This window comes from Botryllus schlosseri, chromosome 8, assembly GCF_051294905.1.
Source record: "Botryllus schlosseri isolate E-star chromosome 8, Bs_hap1, whole genome shotgun sequence".
NCBI lineage: Eukaryota > Metazoa > Chordata > Ascidiacea > Stolidobranchia > Styelidae > Botryllus > Botryllus schlosseri.
In genome coordinates this window covers 17,316,722-17,338,768 of record NC_137243.1, presented here as the reverse complement: position 1 = coordinate 17,338,768, position 22,047 = coordinate 17,316,722, and the positions used below count along the sequence as shown (strand labels likewise).

Genomic DNA, 22,047 nt, shown 5'->3' with positions numbered 1-22,047 from the left:
TGTTAATCAACCGCGCTTCTTCAAAAAACAAACACAGAACAAGCCTCACTCATGCATACACATTACACACATCTGGAATACTCACTCAAAGTTGCAGTGCAAAGTTACATATCAGAGTGCAGCACACTAGTTGATAGCATGCAATGCCAGGCTTCCCATGGACTGATATAGAAACGGATAACAAGATGTCCAGTCCAAAGTGTGACATGATTTATTCGAAAATGTGAGTTGACTGTCGTTGCCTAAATTATACAAACATGGTGCGAAATAATTCATGGTTTCTTAAAAATGTGAGTTGACTGTTGTTGCATAAATTATACAAACATGGTGCGAAATAATTCATGGTTTATTAAAAATGTTTGTAGCTATCTTAGTTGAATAAATATGTTTTTATTTTACAAGACTGTCTTAGACGTCTTCCCACAATCTGATTCCTGCCCAGTGCCATGAATAGAAAAGTGGAAATGCAGTCTGGTCCGGGTAAACAGCGGGTGTGAATGGTAGCCCGCTGCTTCATTCACTACCCAAGAAGTAGCTCTTGGTTGCAAAAAGGTTGGTGACCCCTGTTATAGAATCTGCTATCATATGAAGTATAAACTATTAAATTAAATTACATAATTATCACACTATCGACGTGATGTTAGGAGCTAATGCAGGAGCGGCCAACCCGCGGCCCGCGAAAAGGTTTTGAGTGGTTCGCCGGGTAATTGCCGATGTTAGTGATATTATCAGAAAATAAATTACCAAAACCAAATAACCAAAAGTTGATTAGCCTGGCCTGAAATTTGGGAATTTGATGACTGAAATATCAGTTCCGCCGCATTGGTGTAGCCAGGGGTCAGTCACATTTTTCGCAGATCGTCGTATATCACCATAAAGCAGGGGTGGGCAAACTACGGCCCGCGGGCCACATGCGGCCCGCGACACCGTTTTGTGCGGCCCGCGAAAGGCTCAAGAATCGAATTTAAAATATTGAGGAAATGCGCAGTAAAAATTAAATTTCTGCAGAGACTCGATTAAACTTTTTCTCATTATATTTGACCATGATAATTATAAGTGATATTCTGACTAGTATATATTTATTTCATTGCTTGTGCGATGGGCCAGGCCCCCGCAATTTAAAATATTCCAGAAAGTTAAAATAAGAATGACTTTCGGATCACGATGTAATTTTACATTGGCCACTCCAGAAAGTTTATTACGTTTAGTGTTGTTCTTGAAAAAACCGATTCGCGCGTGTGGTAGGTAGATTCGTTCTCTGTTAGTGCAGAAGTATTTATATTTATAAAATCTATATATAGCCTATTTGAAGCAAACATGATTATGACGCTGCCGGCATTGTGTGTCCTGGAGATGAACCAAAAGTAGAATCAGCAAATCTCTATAGATCGCTGCTCATAGATTCAAATCTCCATCCTATTCTAAGATTCGGGACAACCGACTTTCATCTCAAGTTTTGAAAATTGGTTATATTAAGGTTGACCAGTAGCTTTTGAAATCTCACCAATTTTTCTGACGTGTGTACCATATCCTCAAATCAATGGTTGGTTGGTGGGTTGGTTGGTTGGTTGGTTGGTTGGTTTGTTTTAAATAAAATATATATTTTCCACATCTTCACCATATAACCAAATACCAATATTGCGTTTTGGTTTATAATCCCAATTTTGTATAGTGCGGCAGGCGAATGGATTTAGATGTTGAATGCTCGGTCCACGAGTGTTTTTCTCTACAAACTGGTTACTGACGATCCACTTATATACTATCTCCATATTTCTTCGTTCACTATATGACAGTGGTTCTCAAATTGGGGGGCGTAGAAGCATCTGAAAGGAGGCGCGTAGCCGCAGTAAACTGAAAATTTTTCGCGCTCGGCGCGATTTGCCTCCGATTTGTCCGGATTTCATATTTGATATTTCTCTCGTCTACCGCCATAACCTTGAATACCATCAAAAATATCCGTTGGGATTGCTAGCATTCTGATTCCTCTCTTGGATATTTTGTGATATCACGATAAAGGGGCGCGCGGGATATTTCACTACCATAAAGGATGACGTGTCTAAGTTTAGGGACCACTGCTATATGATTAATTACCAATATTGCCTTTTCGCTATTAATTCCAATTTAATATAGTGCGGCCCGCGAATGGATTTAGATGTTGAATGCGGCCCGAGAGCCCAAAAGTTTGCCCACCCCTGCCATAAAGTATACAATATTTCGCAGATTAGCCGAAGTCTTCGATATTTATAAGTCCAAGCGCCGTATAATCCTGTCCTTGTATAATAAGCCCTGCGGTATGCGAAGACGACCCGTAATATATACAAGTAACATTATTATTGACCGAAATCATTCAGTACCTTTGAAAAATTTTCTCGCTGCGCGCCGCTACATCGTGTCTGAGTGACGAGTCTTCATTTCATAATATAATTGTTGCTGATTTTGATGCGTATTATTATAGGTATTGTTTTCACTGTTACCCAATCCGGTTCGCTCCTCTCAATACTAAAACGACGTGATCAACATTCAAGTGGCCCGCGCAATGATTCGTAAATCTCATGTAACCCTTTGGCCGAAGAGTTGGTCACCCCTGTGCTAATGTAAACTTAATATGCGGGATGAACGTTCACTTGTGTTAATTGTCATTTATTACTACATAATAGCAAATTTTACAGCCAGTGAATATTCAGGTAAATACGTCGGTTCCGTGTATTACGTAATGATACCATAGTGTCCTATATGGTGTCGACACAAGCAAATCTCCCGGCTCAGTGAAATTGTATCACGTCACAATTTCCATTTGGCTACAGGCAATTTGACGGTCATTTTTGACCGGCTTGCCGAGCATTAAATTTGGTAAAACGGGTATCAATCAAAAGCTGACTCTGCACTGCTGACGAAAATATAAATTTTATTCCGCTCGCGGCCCTGAAACCCCAATAATCAGCATCGAATTTTTCATTGTTATGGAGGTTGGCATTGTGACGCAACAATGCTTTCTTGCTCTTTTTCTCTCGAGGTACTCTCTCGTTTCGCCAGACAGCATTGTTGCGTCCCAATGCCAATCTCCATAACAATGGAAAATTCGAGGCTGATTGTGGGAGTTCCAGGGCCACGAGCGGAATAAAATTTATATTTTCGTAATCAGTGCAGAGTCAGCTTTCGATTGATACCCGTTTTACCAAATTTAATGCTCGGCAAGCCGGTCAAAAATGACCGTCAAATTGCCTGTAGACAAATGGAAATTGTGACGTGATACAATTTCACTGAGCCGTGAGATTTGCTTGTGTCGACACCATATAGGACACTATGATGATACCCAACGAATAACCTAACGTGCACCACTAAAATTAGCTGGTATCCAGTGTGTTGTTGATACCCTTCCACGTAATTCGACAGTTCCGAGCTACATCGAGTGAGTTTCCTGGTTCGCCACTGAAAAAATGGTCGATCATACCCAATGACTAAACAAACTAACAATATGTCAAGTCGCCCTTTTGCCTGGGTTCACAAACTGGGATATGTGAGTATTGTGAATTTTCAGTTGAATAAGACTTAGGAGGCAGTTACGTAGGCTATGTGCCTATTTCAAAACACTTCCAAGAGTAGATTTATCGTCCATCACAGTGAAATGATGTATGAAAGTGTAAATACATGGTCTTATGTGTGTTATTGCGAACACTTCATGCAACAATATTCATAATGTGTACGCTTCACATGTATATAATTCTAAAGGATTCGTGACTTTAAAAGGTACTATAGCCCTAGCCTATTGATACGATTGATTGATGTCGGTTTTGTGATGTTGGTGAAAAATAATATGTCGTCAAATTCATCAAATTATCAAATATTTGTTCTAATGTCATTGTTCCCTTGTTTAGGTCGAAGTATCAGATCTGATGCTTTATCAAGCGATCTTACCGGCAAGCCCGATTCCATGTACTTCATATTTTCATAATCGATAGCAATGATCTGACTTCCTCAAAATTACAGTAAACTAAGCATTGCAGCATATTGTCATTACAGGAGTGTTACGCTCGGTGGATGCTAATTGACCGTCTGAAGTTCCGTCGACTCACAATCTCACATACGCAAGGCTTAAATGTAACGGATGATATATTGGCAAGATCTTCTTTCGATTTCACGCTGGAGTAACGGGTAAATGAAACAGTCAGCAATATTGTATGATGTCTTCCCGTAACTTTATTGGTCTTATTAGTCACCGAATTTGAATCGTGGTTTATGATTCAATCCATAGTGTTACCACCAAAGTTCAAAACTATTCTCGTGTTATCATCTATTGTTTTATCGGTGCAGAGCCCTGCTCTCTCTCTCTCTCTCTCTCTCTCTCTCTCTCTCTCTCCTATCCGTTATGGAATATTCCCACATCACGTGGGTTATATTCGCCGTTGGTATAAAACCAAGTGCATGTCGTATATATTGGATTCATTAAGAACATGAGACGTGAATACGAAACCTACTGTTGATTTATCCGTACAATATATCTGGAAAAGGCAAATGGTCGTCTGTTGAACTGCTAGTGAAGAACTCGCCAGGACGTTCGTATCAGCTATGCGGCCGCAGGGGAGTATTTTTGAAAGTCGCTATCCGTAGACAACGGACTCGCTGCATACCCTCACAGGCTATTGGACACGACAAACGTTCTATATCGGCAACCACTAGTGGCAACTCTGGTTAGGGATCATATATTTCGCTCGCAATACATGAAATCTGACGCTATAATAATTCTCGAACCTTTTGGCTATGTGGCAAAGTGACACAAAAGTCAGTTAATACCGAGTGCTGGCAGCGTTGTCAACTTTTCAACCGTCTGGCAAATGTCTTTCATCATTCGTGTTTAGCTGCTTTTAAGGAGCAATTAATTTAGCAGGAAATGCAGTGATTCAACAGATGATAGCATTATATCGTTTAGCAAAATTCCGTATCGAAATTTAACATCGCACGCATAAAATCCGAGCAGAACAGTTTCGAGCTAAATGCTAAACAGATGAATAGATAATGGTCTTTCAAAACGTCATTATCTTGTGGACGTCCTTCCGTGTTCCAAATGCTACCCCGGCTCAGAACCACTGCCTCGCATTATGGATTACTTGTAGAGGTATAGTCAGTAGGCTAACAAAGTTCTACTTTATCAAAGTTATCAAGTAGGTTCACCCCACATGTAGTTAATACTCAAGTAAATCCAATCTTCCGCTTACTCTGATGCTACTTTATAACATTTTTTGTTGTAGCCCAATTACCAAATTTTCGCCATTTGCAATTTGTAAAGTAAAAGTATTTTGTTGTTCCGGTGAGAAAGAGGCTGAGCTACGATTCATAGAATTATACGTAAATGTCTTTTTGCGGCCTGTCATGTTTTAGCTATCTTACCAGTCCGGCATAGCGTTAATTTACATTAGTATCCGATATAACTTCTCCGTGTCATGTATATATCAGTGGTTCTCAAACTGACAGCATGAACACATCTCAAGGGGACGTGAAGCTCTGCGCATAGTCCTAATTTCATATTTGAGAATTGTCTCATGCAGTCATAAGTTTCCATGCCATCAAACTATCCGTGGAGATGGCCAGCATTCTGGTCGCATTTTTAGATATGACGATAAGAGGAGCGACAAGTTTTTCACTGTCATAAGGGGGGACGTGTCTAAAAAAGATTGAGCACCACTGCTCTATATTATAAGTACAGGGTATATTCCAACACGGATGATGGCGTGGTATCAAATGATACACACACACACGATTGACAGCGAAACCATCATTTGGCTCACGTGATGTGGTCGAATTTATATGCTGTTGAATATTTATCTCACGGGATGTAGCAGCGTGAATAGAGCCCTCTGCGCCGTTATATTATGACTTATTTAAATTACATGATAACTCTCAATATTATCGGCGCGATTTTAGGTGCTAATATGTACCTTAATGATTAATAGACCACTCGCGCAAAATTCCATTTTCGAATCACGTTATTTTGCAGTACATATCTAAGGATATAAATCGCTTTCGTGTATAACGTGATGATACCCAGCGAATAAACCAGGGGTCACCAACACGCGGCCCGCGGGTTCATGTTTTGCGGCGCGCGGCCTGATTTTAAATTTCGGAAGAAAGCCTAATAAATCATTTTGAAATGCTGAAATCGCTCAATATCACTATTCGATCACTTCACTAGCTGATACGGCTTCGCCGATAATAATATCATTCCCTGGAGGAAGAATTTGCTGATATGAATGGGCATAATTGCCTTGGCGTGCAATGACCCACCACTGCCAAGACCGTCGACGCTTAGAAAACGACTTCGGGCTCACCAGAAGACCAAGCTTGGCGAGGAGATAGTTTTCCAGCAAGTACCGTGTCTAGCTAACCCCGATATCGATTCTTTAGCTTAGTGGCGGCCAATCTCCGGCAGTCGAAGGAAAATTCTGCGGCCGTCGACACTTTAGTCAATTAGGATATGTTGGCGGCCGTCAATATGCAAACTAAATTAAGGAATTGCCTCCCTAATTAATGAGAGGTTTGAATTATTCTTTCAATTTCTTCGCGCTACGCGTGGTTCAATGCGAGTTGATTTTTGATTTTAATATAGCAGTGCCCGTTGTAATCTGAGCCCCAGGAGTACAGATGCGAATAGCAGAGGAAAAGGAAACGCCCCATAAAAATACCAATTTTTAACCGTGTTCTCCTAATTCCGAAGAAATTTGTTTCTGGTACGTAGGCCTACGTTTTGGAGAATCCAGTATCTTTTCAGTATACGACAATCATGATGGGAGACCTAGAAATAACAGCATGCAGCAAAGGGGATTAATATCAATTAGTCCACCCAAAGATGCAGCACAGATTTAGGCCTAATAACTTCCCTAAATTTTCGAAGACACTCCCTGCATCAACTCTAGCGGTGAATCTGATCACTTGGGCTGGGAAAGGATAAATATTTGACAGTAATATGTAAAACTACACTGATATTATCGAAGAAATTAACTCATGAATATGAAAAAGTCACGATTTCTGTGCGCATAGTATGCATGTATGTGTAAATAGATTAGACCAGAGTTCACTGACAATGGACAATTGGACATGGGCACTGGATAGTCTAACGTGAATATTCGGCCTCCAGTTAGTTCATTACGATTATACATTAGAATTCGGCCGTAGGCTACAGAAGCAATCAAAATGCGGCCGTGAACCGCAAAAATATTGGCCACCCCTGCTTTAGTTTTGATAAGTATGTTGTCAGGTACCGTGGGCAGCTCATGTAGTTCAAATTAGAATGAAAGTGATGATCATGATATTTTTTGTTGTATTTGTATTTCTTCAATGAAATATAATTTCTTTGATGGTAACTGTGTCCGTCGCCCATGTTAGAGAGCACAGCGTTGTATTCAAAGCATGGTTGGTAAACTGCGTTTATCTCGATATTGAAGTCATGCGACCCGCGGCCTCCACGAATTTTAAAAAGTGGCCCGCGACCCGTTTTGAGTTGGCGACCCCTGGAATAAACAAACGCGCATCATTAAAAATCATGTCACGTCGGGTCACACTGTTGAAACGATTGACTGTTGTCGCTTAACTTTAGGTCGTGAAAAATACCATCTCAATTTTGTTGCAAATTTAACGCTTCCTTGTTTGCGTCAAGCAGATCTAATGCTTTATGGAGTGAGAATCTACCTATTTCACAAACGATATCAATGAGCTGACTTCCACGTCATAATAATCAACGCGGAAATGCAGCAAACCGTCGATCCGAACGTATTGAAGATTATGGTATGTGACAAAAAAAATGGTCTATGCCATATGCGTTTGTAGCTTAGTTGAAGTTGGTCGCATTATATTCTGCACCTAGAATTCGTAGCTTTAACACCATGTTATTAAGTTTAGTAGCATACGAATCGTCAAATTGCTTCTGAAAATGTCGCTCACGAATTGGATTGTTTTCACGATCGGATTTTTGATATTCCTCCGCTCGTCAGGTATGAGGAATTCGCGTTCGAATTTGAATGCGTTTCAAAATTCTCTTTTCCAGCGCAATTGTGCTTTAAAAGATACGTCAATGGTAAATGGATCTCAAATGAAGATTGTGGGGTTGGTATAAAAGTGGTATTACATCACTACTGAATATTCTATTATGTATACGTTTCATGAAGGGTCTGAAAAAAATGTCGGTGATGCAGAAGGAACTCCAACTCAGAGCAGAAAATGAGAAGAAGCGTGTTGCAGACAAGGGTTGGACTGTGAGTAGAATTTGAAATAATTCAAGGATTGGAGCGTTGCAACATCGTGAGCAAGCTGAATTTAAGATGAACGGAATTTCAAAATAAGACCGAGGAAGCATAAATTTTGAATCAAAATCTTGAACGTGGACTCAGAGAAGATAATTCATGAGATATGAGGAGATTTGCTTTTCAATTTCGTTGCAGGTTTTCCAACGAAGAGTGAACAGGGACGTGGATTTCTACCGGAATTGGACAGATTACGAGAAAGGATTCGGAAATCATGAAGGAGATTTTTGGCTCGGTAGGAAGGTTTTGAATTTCATTTCATTCCTGCAAATTGTCGATCTTCTTATCGGAGTAATAATAAAGGTCATTCTGCGATTCGTAGCCTTCTATAATTTCACAACATTTTTGTCTAGGGCTCGAGAAATTGCACGAAATGACGAAGGAGCGAGATATGGAATTGAAAATCGACATGATCACGAAAGACGCCGGGACACATTGGGTGGCTGAATACAGGCAAGCTTTGTGTCTATTCATCAATCAACACACATATTGAGATATTAGTATTACTATTTGCATAACACAGTGACGCGTACCGCCTTTTTAGGCTATGTGGACCAGGAATGAATTTTTGTAATGGCTATTGGGTTTCGATGTTCGTAATATTGGGGACGACGTTCAATCACTTCTCTCAGACAATCGTCATACTCTGTCGCTGACATGCGACGCCATCGTATCCTCTGCCGCTTACTTCTGGGGCGGCTCACTTTCAGTCAGGGCTTTTCAATGCACCACCGTAGTGGTGAGATCGACGGCGAGGAGCCCAGAGAAACCTCCGACACTTCGAAGATGGACAGAACCGGGGTTCGAACCTACTTCCACATCTCTCGTGACTGCAGTGTTTAAACAACTGCGCCCCTCGCGTCCACGTGTATGCGCCGATAATACTCTTAACATTATTAGCAATATATTACGTAAAGCTGAGTGATCTTCAATACGTAGCCATATCGACATCTCGACGTTATAGCTATCCTTATGTTATTTTCTAGCAATTTCCGCATCGGACCCGGATCCGACAAGTACAGACTGCACCTATCCGGATACTCCGGGAATGCAACCAACGATGGTTTCTCAGCTCAGAACAATGCACAATTCTCATCGAAAGACGCAGATCACGATAGTGGGCCATCGAAGTGCTCTACTCAATACGAAGGAGGCTGGTGGTATACCACCTTCTGCGCTTACAGCAATCTAAATGGAAACTCCAACAAAACAGACGAGAAGGGAATCTGGTGGGCTGATCCCACCTACGCCCTGCGCTTCTCTGAGATGAAGTTTCGCAGAAGATCGTAAAAAGAAGGACAGACTTCAAATAACGTCACAAACTAACAAAATCTATAGGATGGTATATATTTGAGTGCAATATGGTCAAGTCCTTACCTACGACCGAATTTTCAGCACAACTTGATTGTATTCAACAGCGGAATATTTTGATTTCACAGACAGGGTGGAATTCGCAACCAATCATTTTTTGACAAGCGTGAGGCTACATTGTCACGAATGTGACGCGATATGCGTTATTCCAAATAAAATATCACGGATATCTGGATCTAATAATGAAGATAATTTACCAATAAAGACAATACGTCGCGGGGACTGTAGAAAACAAATCGTCGGGCCAGTCCGTCGAGATAGGAGATCAGCAACAACGTATACCAGGAGAGTAGTCAACAACCATATGCATCTGCTATGGCTCTTCATGTGTTTAAAATAAAACTAAAAGTATATCACATGAAATAATAATTATCCTTTCACAATATAGCTTTTTTTGGAAAGTTTTCGTTAATTTCAAGCTGTTGGAAGACAGACTAAATAGTATCAATCGCGACATCTGTACGACATTGCAATATCAAATTGATTGTGACGCATAATGAGATATCGGTGAGTCCTAGGGCGTTTAGCCGCAAGCCGCATGTGATCACGTTCCGTGTTCTCAATCCGTAGTCCACAACAACCGAGGTTGACTCCGGAATTCCTACCTAAGTGTTGGAAGTTTATCTAGGCTCCTCCTCGCCATCTGATCCGTGTCTTACAACAGCCTAGAATTAGGCCATGTTACAAATCGGTAAGCACGGGAAACGATTGACAATATCGGCCTAGTGTGCGGTGCATGCCTCCTCTCTACATCGCCTAGCCCTAGGCCCTACGCCACGGTGGGTGTCTGATTCCATAGACTACTCCGAGCCGCTTCGACATCTTCTTATCGTTTCCTTGTATCGCATTTTTGTGGTGTACTGAACTGATGAAAATTGCTAATAAACCAATGATGATAATTGTGTCACAAACAAACAATCGTTGGGTTATATTTGTCATCTGAACAAGTCACACACAATGTACAATGCGATAAGACACAATGCGATGTAAATGACCACTGCAAGCCAAATTTTTGTTATTTTTGTATACAATCTCCGTCGATCGTCGATCGCATTCTTGGTATTGAGCGGTCGCGTATCTCAACGAATTCGGCCATCGCCCATCTCCAAAACATTTTTCTCGCGTGATTGCTTGAATGCCGCGACGGCAGTGCTCCGTGTTTGTTTTATATTGCCAGTTATCGAACAAGGGGCAAGCGGAAAGAGCATTTTGTGTAATGTAGACCCGGTATGATATTGCTATTGATAAGACACACACAAAAAGTCGCCCGATTCAATAAATTATACTGAAATGATAATAACCTTGAAAGCAAAACGCAGATTGCAACATTGCAATATTATTGAGTAAACGGGCATGGGCATGGCCAGGCATGTCTGTTATGATAATTATGCTTTTTTCGCGTGTTTACATCTTGATGAAGGCCTGTGATGGAGCACATTTGCCCAGACTTACTCACGGCCTATTCTGGAAGCTAATTACTTTCAGCATCTTCGCGAACCGCAGAATAAAGGCAAACTACCCCCTGGTTTAGAAGCACCATCTTTGAATTAAGACTAAACCGACTCTATTACTATACCGTTATCTTGTAATTGCGATTACAATTAGACTTCTTTTGTAAATGAATGTTATTTTTCATTCATTTTTGATCGCAGTTTTTGTGCGGGTGGTAGTACCCATATTAAAACCAAAATATATGATACTAAAATTCAGGGCCGGCCAACCCGTGGCCCGCGGGCCACATGTGGCCCGCGAGATAATTTCCGAAATTACTAATATCATCAAAATGGATTGTGAACTTGCAAGGCCAACCAAAAATTTGATTAGTCTGGCCGCAACACTTGAGATGTGATGACTAAAATATCAGTTCCGACGCATTGACAGATCCATCAGCCATTCACATATTGGTATATCTTCGTACACTACAATAAAGCAAAATAATTTGCGATAGATTTATCAAATGTAAAAATTTTCTACAAGCTTGGTGCAAGATGTTGTCACTCGATTTCTTGTTTTTAATATTGTTGCCCTTTTGTGAAAATGGAAGAATACCTGATGTATCAGATTGAGTCTAACTATATTCTCGATTACGAGACAAAGCGTCGTTCAACATATGCGACATTGCGTTTGCGCTCGCAGTAAGACCGTCGACCATGAAACCTAGGCACGAAATGATTGACGCATGTTGGTCGCAGCTTTCAATATCGATATGTCCATGCGCCGAATAGCTCAGTCCTCGCAAACTGAGCCCAGCGATAGACAACAGGCCCGCAATATAGTCAAGTGACAATATTATTGACCTATCAAACTTTAAAAAAAATTCGCGCTTCGCGCGGCTAGTGGCCCGCACAATAGTTCGTCAGTCGAATATGGCCCTTTGGCTAAAAAGGTTGGCCAGCCCTGTACTAAATCGTGCGTTGCGCGAAGAAAAATTTCATGTAGCATAAATCTGCCCAAAAATAATCTTGTTTATGTTGATTTACGAAAAAATTATGACCTTACTTCAAGCCTTCAAAATTCCGGACATTTAGGCATATTTTAGAAATTCCTCCTGGACGCAGTTTTAACAGAGAAATTCCGGACGTATGGCAACAACACTACTATATGTAGAACTGAAGTTAGGCGTGGATGGAAATTATAGAACAACAGTAAAAGAATCTGTTAGCTCTGCAATAAATTCTGGCCATCGCAACTTCACAATTAATACTACAGTGACGGTTTGCGAGTCGATATCGCTTAGTACCACTGCGCTGCGATGGTTGGATTGCTACCCAACAATGAGTGAGGCAAATTCATCTGTGCCTCATGGTAATTGTTTTTCCGCTCTGTCAATGTACGTAACAATAAAGCCGATTCGGCTCCCGAATTACCTGCTTTCACTTAATATAATCATTCGGTTCACTAAAAATGAATTAAATGCAATTTTTCAGATCTGACTCGCTAGAAATAACCGTCGGCCGGAATTTCACGCCTTTCGTGGTCTTCTTGAACATTTTACAAATCAACTCGACTCGAGACCGACGCTATTTGCGATTTTTTCGTGACTCGACTACACTCGACTCATTTTTCAAATGCGTAAAATGACTCGACTTGACTCGACGAGTCAATTTTAGTATTGACTCGACTTGCATAAACTCGAGTCATTGTGCATGAATCGAACCAAGACATATGACTCAAGACTAGGACGGCCAAGGCAGTCTTTTCATTGTAACTTCGAAGAATAGCAAAGTTACCACATTATTGGTTTACCGTCTATCGATTCCCGCCGTCGGAAGTTATTGTGGGCTCCTCTTCCCCTGTCGCTGTTCTTACGGCGAGAAAAAGCCTAGAAAAAAAGAACCGATAAAGAAAGAAAAAAGAGCAAGGAATAGATTTCTAGTAGCGTGACTGACGGTCTGTCTAATATACGAGACGTGTAGTTCTCAAGCAGCCATGTATTCAGTGACGACCAAGCACCGAAGCACCTGCGATGTCGTCACCCCGTAGTGGCGCCATAGAGCTACCACTACCTCTCCTTTCTCGGGACAAGCACAAAAGCTTATAAGCAGCACAAACATATACAACGCAAGCACAGGATGAAGACAATAAACAATCCGAATTGAGGCAGTTAGCGGTACAAAGGTATGAAGGAATTGGCAGGCAAGAGGTGAATGAAGAACACAACATATTTGCACACACTACTCCTATAACTACATCAGTACTCCTCGATGTATCTGCGAGGTGCGGTTCTGTTCTGATCCGACCGTCGGACTATCGCCGCCTCATGATGGTCACCGCGATCGACACTAGTAGCGCTCGAACTGTTATCTCCTCCCTGATTGGGAAATTTGAAGAATTAAGCTGCCTCACTGGCGGTAATGTCGACGCCTTCTTGCGGGGCATTCTCCGTCTGGTATCTTCGCACCATTCGGCGATTTCTTCTGAAGGTGCCACGCCCAGTTCTGATAACCAAGGATCTGGGTTGAGTGTCAGTGTCAAGTTTTTCCACAACACCCTGCGATTTGCAGTCCGGAATCGAGACGCGATCACCGAAGCACCGAAGCACCTGCGATGTCGTCACCCCCTAGTGGCGCCATAGAGCTACAACTACAAGATTCTTAAAAAAGGACAGACGAAGAAAGAATAACATCGAAGAAGACTGTGACTTCGGGCACTAGGTAGAGGTGGATGCCAGTTCAAGAGACCAGGGCTGTGGAGTCGGTAAATTTTACCACCGACTCCGGCTCCGACTCCGACTCCACACATTTTGAATATACCGACTCCGACTCCAACTCCTGAGTCTTAAAACGTACCGACTCCGACTCCGACTCTGACTCCAGAGTCTTAAAACGTACCGACTCCGACTCCCGACTCCGACTCCGACTCCAACAGTATTACCAATTTACTTCGAAAATTATATGCCACACTGTCGGTTGAATGACTATTATCATACAACCATTAAACATACGCAAACATGTGATTAACGGTGGCATGCAAAATTGTTTCATTGTGGCACAGCTCGCGAATTATCCACTATGCAATTAAAATGACAGAATGATTTGCTAATATCCTTCTTTTTTATATATTATAAGTTTTTATAACATGGACTCTGTAATATCCTAATATGTATGAATCATTCAAATACGACATATATCCGATCCTGCATCATAAAAATGTAGACAAAAAATCCAAGTGTAGCTCTTGCATATGTGTATGAGTCAGCAACTATTACAGAGATTGAACTTACTAATTTTCTCATTACACACTATACCGATTACAAGCACACACACTCTTACTACTAATAGACATTAGTCATAAATGAAATTTAGCAAGTAGTCAAATACTATAGCCTATGTCTGTCTAGTCCAGTGCTCTTCAACCTTTTTCGACGTGGTACACCCTTTTAACGTTTGCTCAAAACTCGTACACCCCTGTTCATTAGGGGTCTTCAAAAATGACTTTTTTCCTCAAATCGTACTGGCTACTTGATAAAATTGTTAGGTTACCTAACTTAAGCCTACACACCAAATTTGGTTCAATTCCAACCAGTAGCCGCATGGCTACGGAAGAAGAAAGTTTCTATTTATAATATAAAAATATATAACAAAAAATGTGAAATTTTTCTGTTCACCCCATGAAAGTATTAGGTTGTCTATAAAAATGATGTTTTTCAAATTTGGCTCAATTCCAACCAGTAGAAGCGGAGTTATTGCCGTCAAAAAATTTGGATTTGAATAAAATAGTATTTGGTCACAGAGTCTATTCGCAGCCAGTTAGGTCGCCCGCCACGCAAATTGGAATTCATTTCGTGTCAGCCCCAAAACAGCATGACATTACGAACGATAATCAACCTAAATGTAACAGTATTGGGGAGAGAGTAGGTAAAGCTACTGCTGCAGAAGCGGTAATTCTGATCAGCGATGATAGCAGGCGCACCAGCCTACTGCGTACCAGGCCTGCCTCACACCACACACACACACACAGTCGATAGTAGCACATGGGCTGCAAGAGATGTCAGTAACCTCAGATCGTATGCCGCTATACACAGTCTATTGTCGCTAATTTGCACACTAATAATAAAATACTAAATTGCAAATGTATGGCGAAATATTGGACATAAAATCGGCATTTTAAAACAAAAGGGTTTCGATTTCAACATGGAAGCTGTTTCGACCCTGGCTGGCTACGTCACTTCATTTATGTGCATTGCGGTATTTATTAACTTCGGGTAGGAAGTATCGATTCAAGAAGTCTGAGCTATCGCGGCGGTTTCCTCAAAAATCACTAAAAGACAAATGACTAGCTGTTCAGTGAACACATGTTTGTTAACTGCATACTTTCCAACACTAAACGGAACCATTGGTCTATCGCCGACGGCTAAATAAATACGAGAAATATTTGCTTATGACATCACAATCAAGCGGTGTACAGTATTACACTTGAGGTTGAGATAACATCGTACCATATTGCTCATTAACCTGTGCGTCAACCTGTACTGACCCATAAACCGGTCTTTGTGATAGCTAGCCATCGGCTCATTGTAATTCGGATCTGGTACACCCCTGTACACCCCATCCGAGTGGTACACCCTTTGCAAATTCTGGTACACCCTAGGGTGTACGACAACCCCGGTTGAAGAGCACTGGTCTAGTCTACATGTACTTAGTCAAGTATTCATGGACTAGGACTCGCAGTCTTTCTTAATCATTTGTTCGACCCAAACATCTAAGCCTACACCACAAATATATATCATTCCAAAAATTGCATCAATTTTGACTGCATGGCAAAAATACATATTGCGATTTTCTTCCTCTATGCAACGAATTGTAATTTGCAAGTTATGTCTAATTTGATCGATATAAGGGGTGGCCTACTTTTCCTGCCAAAGGCTCATGAGATTTAGGAACCATTACGCGGGCTGGGATGTTGATAACCATTTTCCAGGGTTGTAACCAAGTCACAAGGCTCCGAGTCACAAGTCAATCTCACTTTTATATTTTTGACTCGAGTCAAGTCGAGTCATTTTCAATTCCCACCGAGTCAAGTCCGAGTCCAAGTCAGCGAACAGAGGATCGAGTCCGAGTCATGGTATTATAACTCGAGTCGGAGCCCAAGTCATTGTGTTGACTGCTCAGTTTCCAGTTAAAGTCTTCCTAAACCCACTTTTTTAACTCTGTTTGGTGATCATCGCTCCATCAAATATGCCGGACCTGATGTGTGGAACAGTATCCCGCCGGCCATCCGACAGTCGACGAGCATGTCCACATTCAAGTCGAAATACAAGCAATTACTACTAAATAAATACAGTCCATCCTCAAGATTACCGGACCACGACTGACCTATCGATCTCGCTTCCCATGACATGCCGCCCGATTTCTTGTCGCATTCTTTTTCTATACTATCTTCTTTACTTTCACTCAGTGTGCATGCTTCCTCTTTACATCGCCTAGGCCAAGGTGGGTGTCAGATTCCATAGACTACTCCTTGTCGCTTCGACATCTTCCTGTCTATTCATTGTATCGCATTTTTGTGGTGTATTGAACTGATAAAATTGCTAATAAACCAATGATGAATGATGATGATATTCAATGGTTCGAATTTACAACATATCAATTTTCCTCACTTTTAGCAGTTTCTGGTCGCATTTTCAAGCACCAGTACCAACAAACGAAATCCCAATAGTGTGTTGGCTTCCAAATTACAATGAAATGTCGGTCTTAGCCGTCTGAATCTCGAGTCAATGACTTGCTTCGAGTCTTGCGCAATGACTCGAGTCCAAGTCGAGTCAATACACAGATTGACTCGAGTCGAGTCGAGTCATTTTCGTATTTTGAGAAAATGACTCGAGTCGAGTCGAGTCATCCGAAAATCGTGACTCGAGTCGGACTCGAGTAGAGTCATGACTCGAGTCATTACAACCCTGCCATTTTCATTCCTCCGATAGAAACGACCCGAATTAGGTAACATTGCAAACAATACTTATATTACTACGTACTGAAATTGATAACAATTATGCCATGCAATTGAGCTGTGCGCAGTCACACCCTGGTCGCGCCAAGCGCGAAATTTTTTCAAAGGTAATGACTGAATTCTATCAATAAATATGTTACTAACATCTATTGGGGGTCGCACCTGTATACCACTGGGGTCATTTGGTAAGGACAGGATTATTCGATGTTTAGACATAGCAATAACGAATGTTTCGGTGAACATGCCTCTATGATTTTGTGCAAATGTTTCGTCGTCGACGATCTCGCTGCGAGTGCACAAGCGAAGCCTCATGTTGGACGACACGTTATCTCCTTACTGCGAATATAGTTAGACTCAATTCTGTAAATAACATGCATTTATAATTTTCAGAATACTGAATGTAAGAAATCTAATGACAATAAATCATGCTAAGTGCCGAGAAAAATTTCATGTCAAATAAATCTGCTGCGGAATATCCTACTACACGAAGATCTGCGATAAATGTGGTTGGTCCATGGAAACGCCTATGCGTCAGAACTGATGTTTTAGTCATCATCAAATTTCGCGGTCATGCTAATCAAATTTTGGTTGGCCTTGCAATTTTACCTGATGTTATAAATAATTTCGAGAATTACCTCGCAAGCCACACAAAAGCTTCTCGCAGTCTAGAATTTGGCCAGCGTGCCACGGGTTGGCCGCACCTGATCTGTATGGTTATTAATAACAGTGATAGGTGGTAGCCTACATGGAAAATATATTGAAAATACTTTGAAAGCAATTGTTTTTATGATAGAGAAGTCGGAGTCGTAGTCGGAGTCGAAGTCAGGGTCATTTTCACAAACTCCGACTCCGACTCCAGTCAGTATTTTCCCCCCGACTCCGACTCCGACTCCAGCCATGATAGTTTTCACGACCCCGACTCCGACTCCGACTCCATTAAGTGAAAATTAGCCAAACTCCGACGCCCACTCCACCGACTCCGACTCCGACTCCACAGCCCTGCAAGAGACCCCTACTGATTGGTCGTTCGCCATCCCCCTATCTGTTCATTACATCACATTGTGTGTCTTGTATATCGCATTGTACATTTGTGTGTGTCTTGGGCCGAGGAAAATATAATCTGACGATTGATTGATTGATTGATTGATTGATTGATTGATTGATTGAGTGGAAAATAGGGCCAGAAATTGAGGAAAATTACTATATTATGAATGCGAGCCATTCTATATCACTCGAACAGAGTTGATATCGTGGATTGGACCGGATTGAACTGAAAACTGAACTGAACAGTGAACATGATGACTTCGAGTCAAAACACGATAACTCGGACTCGACCCGCTATGTGGACTTGGACTTGACTCGGCGGTGAATTGAAAATGACTTGACTTGACTCGAGTCAAAATTATGGAAGTGAGATTGAGTTGTGACTCTGAAAATATTGAAATTGCTAATAATCAATTTGATATGTTTTATAGAAGAACCTACGACCTACCGTTACATATCGATCATGCGTAACAAATCATAGAAAACAAATGAGGTCCTATCATTCATGTACCAAACCAACAGCAACAGCAACGAACTACGAACCTCGAATAGTGAAGAGCTTGTACTCGATTGATTGTTATGTTATATAGTTTTCGGGGAATACTTTTCGCTTCCAACGACTACAAAACGTTGTTGTTGTTGTTGTTCTGAATCCAGGTTATCTAGCTAATATTGGTACCGGAATATCCATGTTCCGCTTAGTGCTTACTGATATAGTGATATGGCCCAATATGGAATCGGTGTCTCGTGCACACCAAAGATTCTACTGACTGCACACAGGTGTGACGCCGAGAACCGCCTTGGCACACCAAAGATATTGCGCTAAGCGTACCGGGATTCCAACCTGGGATATGGCCATGGCCCATGGGTAATGTTTTGAAGCTACTAATAGATAGTGTATAGTCTCGGTGCGAAGAGGACCGATTTCTTATAGCTGGGAAGCCGCACCCGCAGGTACCGTACCAGTATACAATAAAATCTTAGGATTTACCCTGCGCTTGGAGTGAGCATGTGACATACTGAACAAGCAACTGGACGCTCTACCACCACTGGACGCTCTACCACCACTACACTACCATTATGTTTATCTTGTGGTGTAAAATCAAAGCCCATTATTTCAATATAAGGGTGCTTGGATTTCATTTGACCATTTCGTTTTAGAATTTAAGGCTAGGTCACTCGTCAGAGTGAAATTAATGGCAACGTCCTGTGACACTTTCTGTTTAATTACAGTACCTAAAATTATTCTATTGCAAGAAACCCTTTTGTCACGCGCAACTTATTGCCAAACGAAAACAATCACGTTTTCAGTCTCGTCTTTGGGCTATACTATACACGTCGCATTTGTTAAAAGGCTTTCGCGATCTAGGAATCGAGCAGGGGTAAGGTATTTAAAAATTGAAGCTATATAGATTTACTTGTTGATAATGTAGAAAAACTGGTTACCGAAAAAGACTAGTGGTACCAGTACCAGAAGACTATCAGTGGAGAAGGAAATATAGTAGAATATAGTCAAGACAGAGCTGAGCACATAACGTACCCGGAAAAATCTATAGGCTACAATATACAACTCTGCCGTCTCTAAAATTTAACCTCAAATTAATTTGTTACTGTGTACTCATCAGAGAAAATGAAGTATGAATACATTCGCCTGAGTATAGGTACTAGGTTGCAAATCGATGAGAAAATGCTTTTCTCACTATTTTGTACAAGAAATCATAGTACCGTACCAAATGTCGAGACCAGTCTTGTTTAATGATATTTAATTCCATGGTATTTCCAGAAAACCATACACACTAACAAATCTGAATTGCTTGGGTCACGAGACATAACAGCCCTCTCTGGTCTAAGAACTGCATGTAACTCAGTTGTACCACCATGCCTTTTGATTTTACAGATGATCGGAGCTACTTTTTTTAGAAGGGCTACGCTTGAATTCTTAACTTATCCTACTGTATCGATACGTGCCTTGTCATCTTCGCAGCCCTGTTTAGGAAGATATGGACACCGACTAATCAAGTTATGGGAGCAAAAAGATTACACGACAGACCCGTTGAAGGTATGGAGAACTGGCGGAAGATTACCGGCTGGGCCGGAGAAAACCCCAGGTCTTAAATGGACTGCGAAGCTGGGTGGGGGTTTGGACAGAGAATTTTACTGGGTGCAACATCGCAGATTATCTAAAGACGACGTCTCGAATGGAAGGTTGTTTTTCGAGAAAATATTGAAAATGCAGCCGGATGATAACAGGTCTGGATATATCGCGCTAGTGGCTGGCCCAGAATTACGCCGCTGGGTTCTTGCGACCACAGAAATGAAAGAGGGCGCTTTAATAAAAAACTCTGCCAAACCCGAAGTGGGAGTGTTTATCGGGAAAAGTGGTGACGCCTTTCCGTTAAAATTGATCCCCCAGGGAACACAAGTTTGCTCCGTCGAATTTCTCCCCGGGGCGGGCTCTAAATTAGCAAGGTCTGCCGGGAACTATGCAATTGTGATCCGTAAAGGGGAAAATAATGTCGTATTACAATTACCATCTGGGAGAGAGGTCAGCGTTCACCCCGACTGTGTCGCCGTTGTAGGGCAAGTATCCAATGTTGAACATGACGACGAAATCTGGGGTTGTGCACAAAAAAGTAGGGATTATGGAATCCGTCCTCGTTCTGGGAAATGGCATAGGAAAGATGGGCGTCACGGAAGAAAAATACACCCTGCCAAACCTATGGTAGTCTACACGGAAGCGCAACTTTTGAAAGATAAAAAGGCCTTGGAAGATTGATGCTGCTCTTTTTCTGGTTGTTATATGAATGTTCTGCTCAATCATAAGTATGATGTGTTGGCTTAACTAATGTGAGGTGTCAAGTTCGTCTACATTATCAAATTTTTATTGAAAATGAACTAGTAGTCCTACCTTGTGAGCCCTTGAATTTTTATGGTTCACTTAAAGCGTTATTACAATTTTTTTACCATCCACCCATATGCTGTGAGTGAAATGATGTGTGCTTTTGAAACTCCATTTTTGTGCTCTTTCTGAGTCCTAACCTCACCACAGCCTCTATCACAGTGGTTCTCAAACAGGTTGAACTTAAGCTGCGGTCAACTGAAATTTTTTATAGCGCTCATCGCGATTGACTTTTTAATCGTAGTTATTGCTCTGTGTCTGTGTGTAGTCCGAATTTCATATTTGAGAAATCTCTCATCAACAGTTATAACCTTTATGCCGTCAAACTATCCGTTGGGATTGCCAGCATTTTGGTTGCATTTTGTAATATGTCGATAAGGGGGACACAGAATTTTTCACCATCATAAAGGGGGCGTGTCTAAAAAAGTTTGAGAACCACTGGTCTATCATATAATACTCGATGGCATTGACTTTTTGTGCAATTGCTCTTCTAGGTAAGGTATAACAACAAATGCTTTGAATTTGTGTTATCACTGACATTGATATAGCTGTAGTGATTAACGTTTTGCTTAAATTCTATATAATATAGTGCAAGCAGGGACTTAGAAAAGCAAATCTTGCTTCTATCTTTATTCATGTTGCATCAGTCAAATAATATTTTGTCAGTTCAGGAGACTACACATAACTTGTGTTTCAATTTCAATTTACGGCATAGCATAGGCTATCTTATACCTAATGTCCTGTCAGCTTCATACATTTCTGAACATGGCTTCTCCGGGAACACATATGTCAGCGTTGCATTGCGACATTTATGTGTCTTATTGCTGCTGTATTAAAATGTAGACCACTGGTTTGACTGTACTCTTGAACGTATATCGCAGGCTATTCCCTTTAAACTTGAGATATCTGTTTCAGTTGGTTCTCTCAACTTCGTAAGACTAGTACGGTATACCGGTATATGATTTCTTCTAAAATCTCTTCTAGTTACAGTCAATA

The 22,047-nt window shown here is 41.2% G+C and overlaps 2 protein-coding genes across 2 annotated transcripts; both read left to right on the top strand.

The window, feature by feature from the left end:
- The first annotated feature begins 7,397 nt into the window (after nucleotides 1-7,397).
- On the top strand, nucleotides 7,398-9,854 carry LOC145444173 (ficolin-2-like). The gene is made up of 6 exons (XM_080322096.1): nucleotides 7,398-7,982; nucleotides 8,036-8,094; nucleotides 8,157-8,243; nucleotides 8,430-8,526; nucleotides 8,645-8,744; nucleotides 9,278-9,854. Exons 1-6 carry the CDS (start codon nucleotides 7,922-7,924, stop codon nucleotides 9,579-9,581), a joined length of 708 nt encoding a protein of 235 aa, XP_080178222.1. The 5' UTR covers nucleotides 7,398-7,921; the 3' UTR covers nucleotides 9,582-9,854.
- An 8,827-nt stretch (nucleotides 9,855-18,681) lies between these two features.
- Nucleotides 18,682-22,035, top strand: LOC145445591 (large ribosomal subunit protein uL2m-like). Its single transcript, XM_080323781.1, has one exon. The coding sequence runs from the start codon at nucleotides 20,050-20,052 to the stop codon at nucleotides 20,926-20,928; it is 879 nt and encodes a 292-aa protein (XP_080179907.1). The 5' UTR covers nucleotides 18,682-20,049; the 3' UTR covers nucleotides 20,929-22,035.
- The last annotated feature ends 12 nt before the right edge of the window (nucleotides 22,036-22,047 follow it).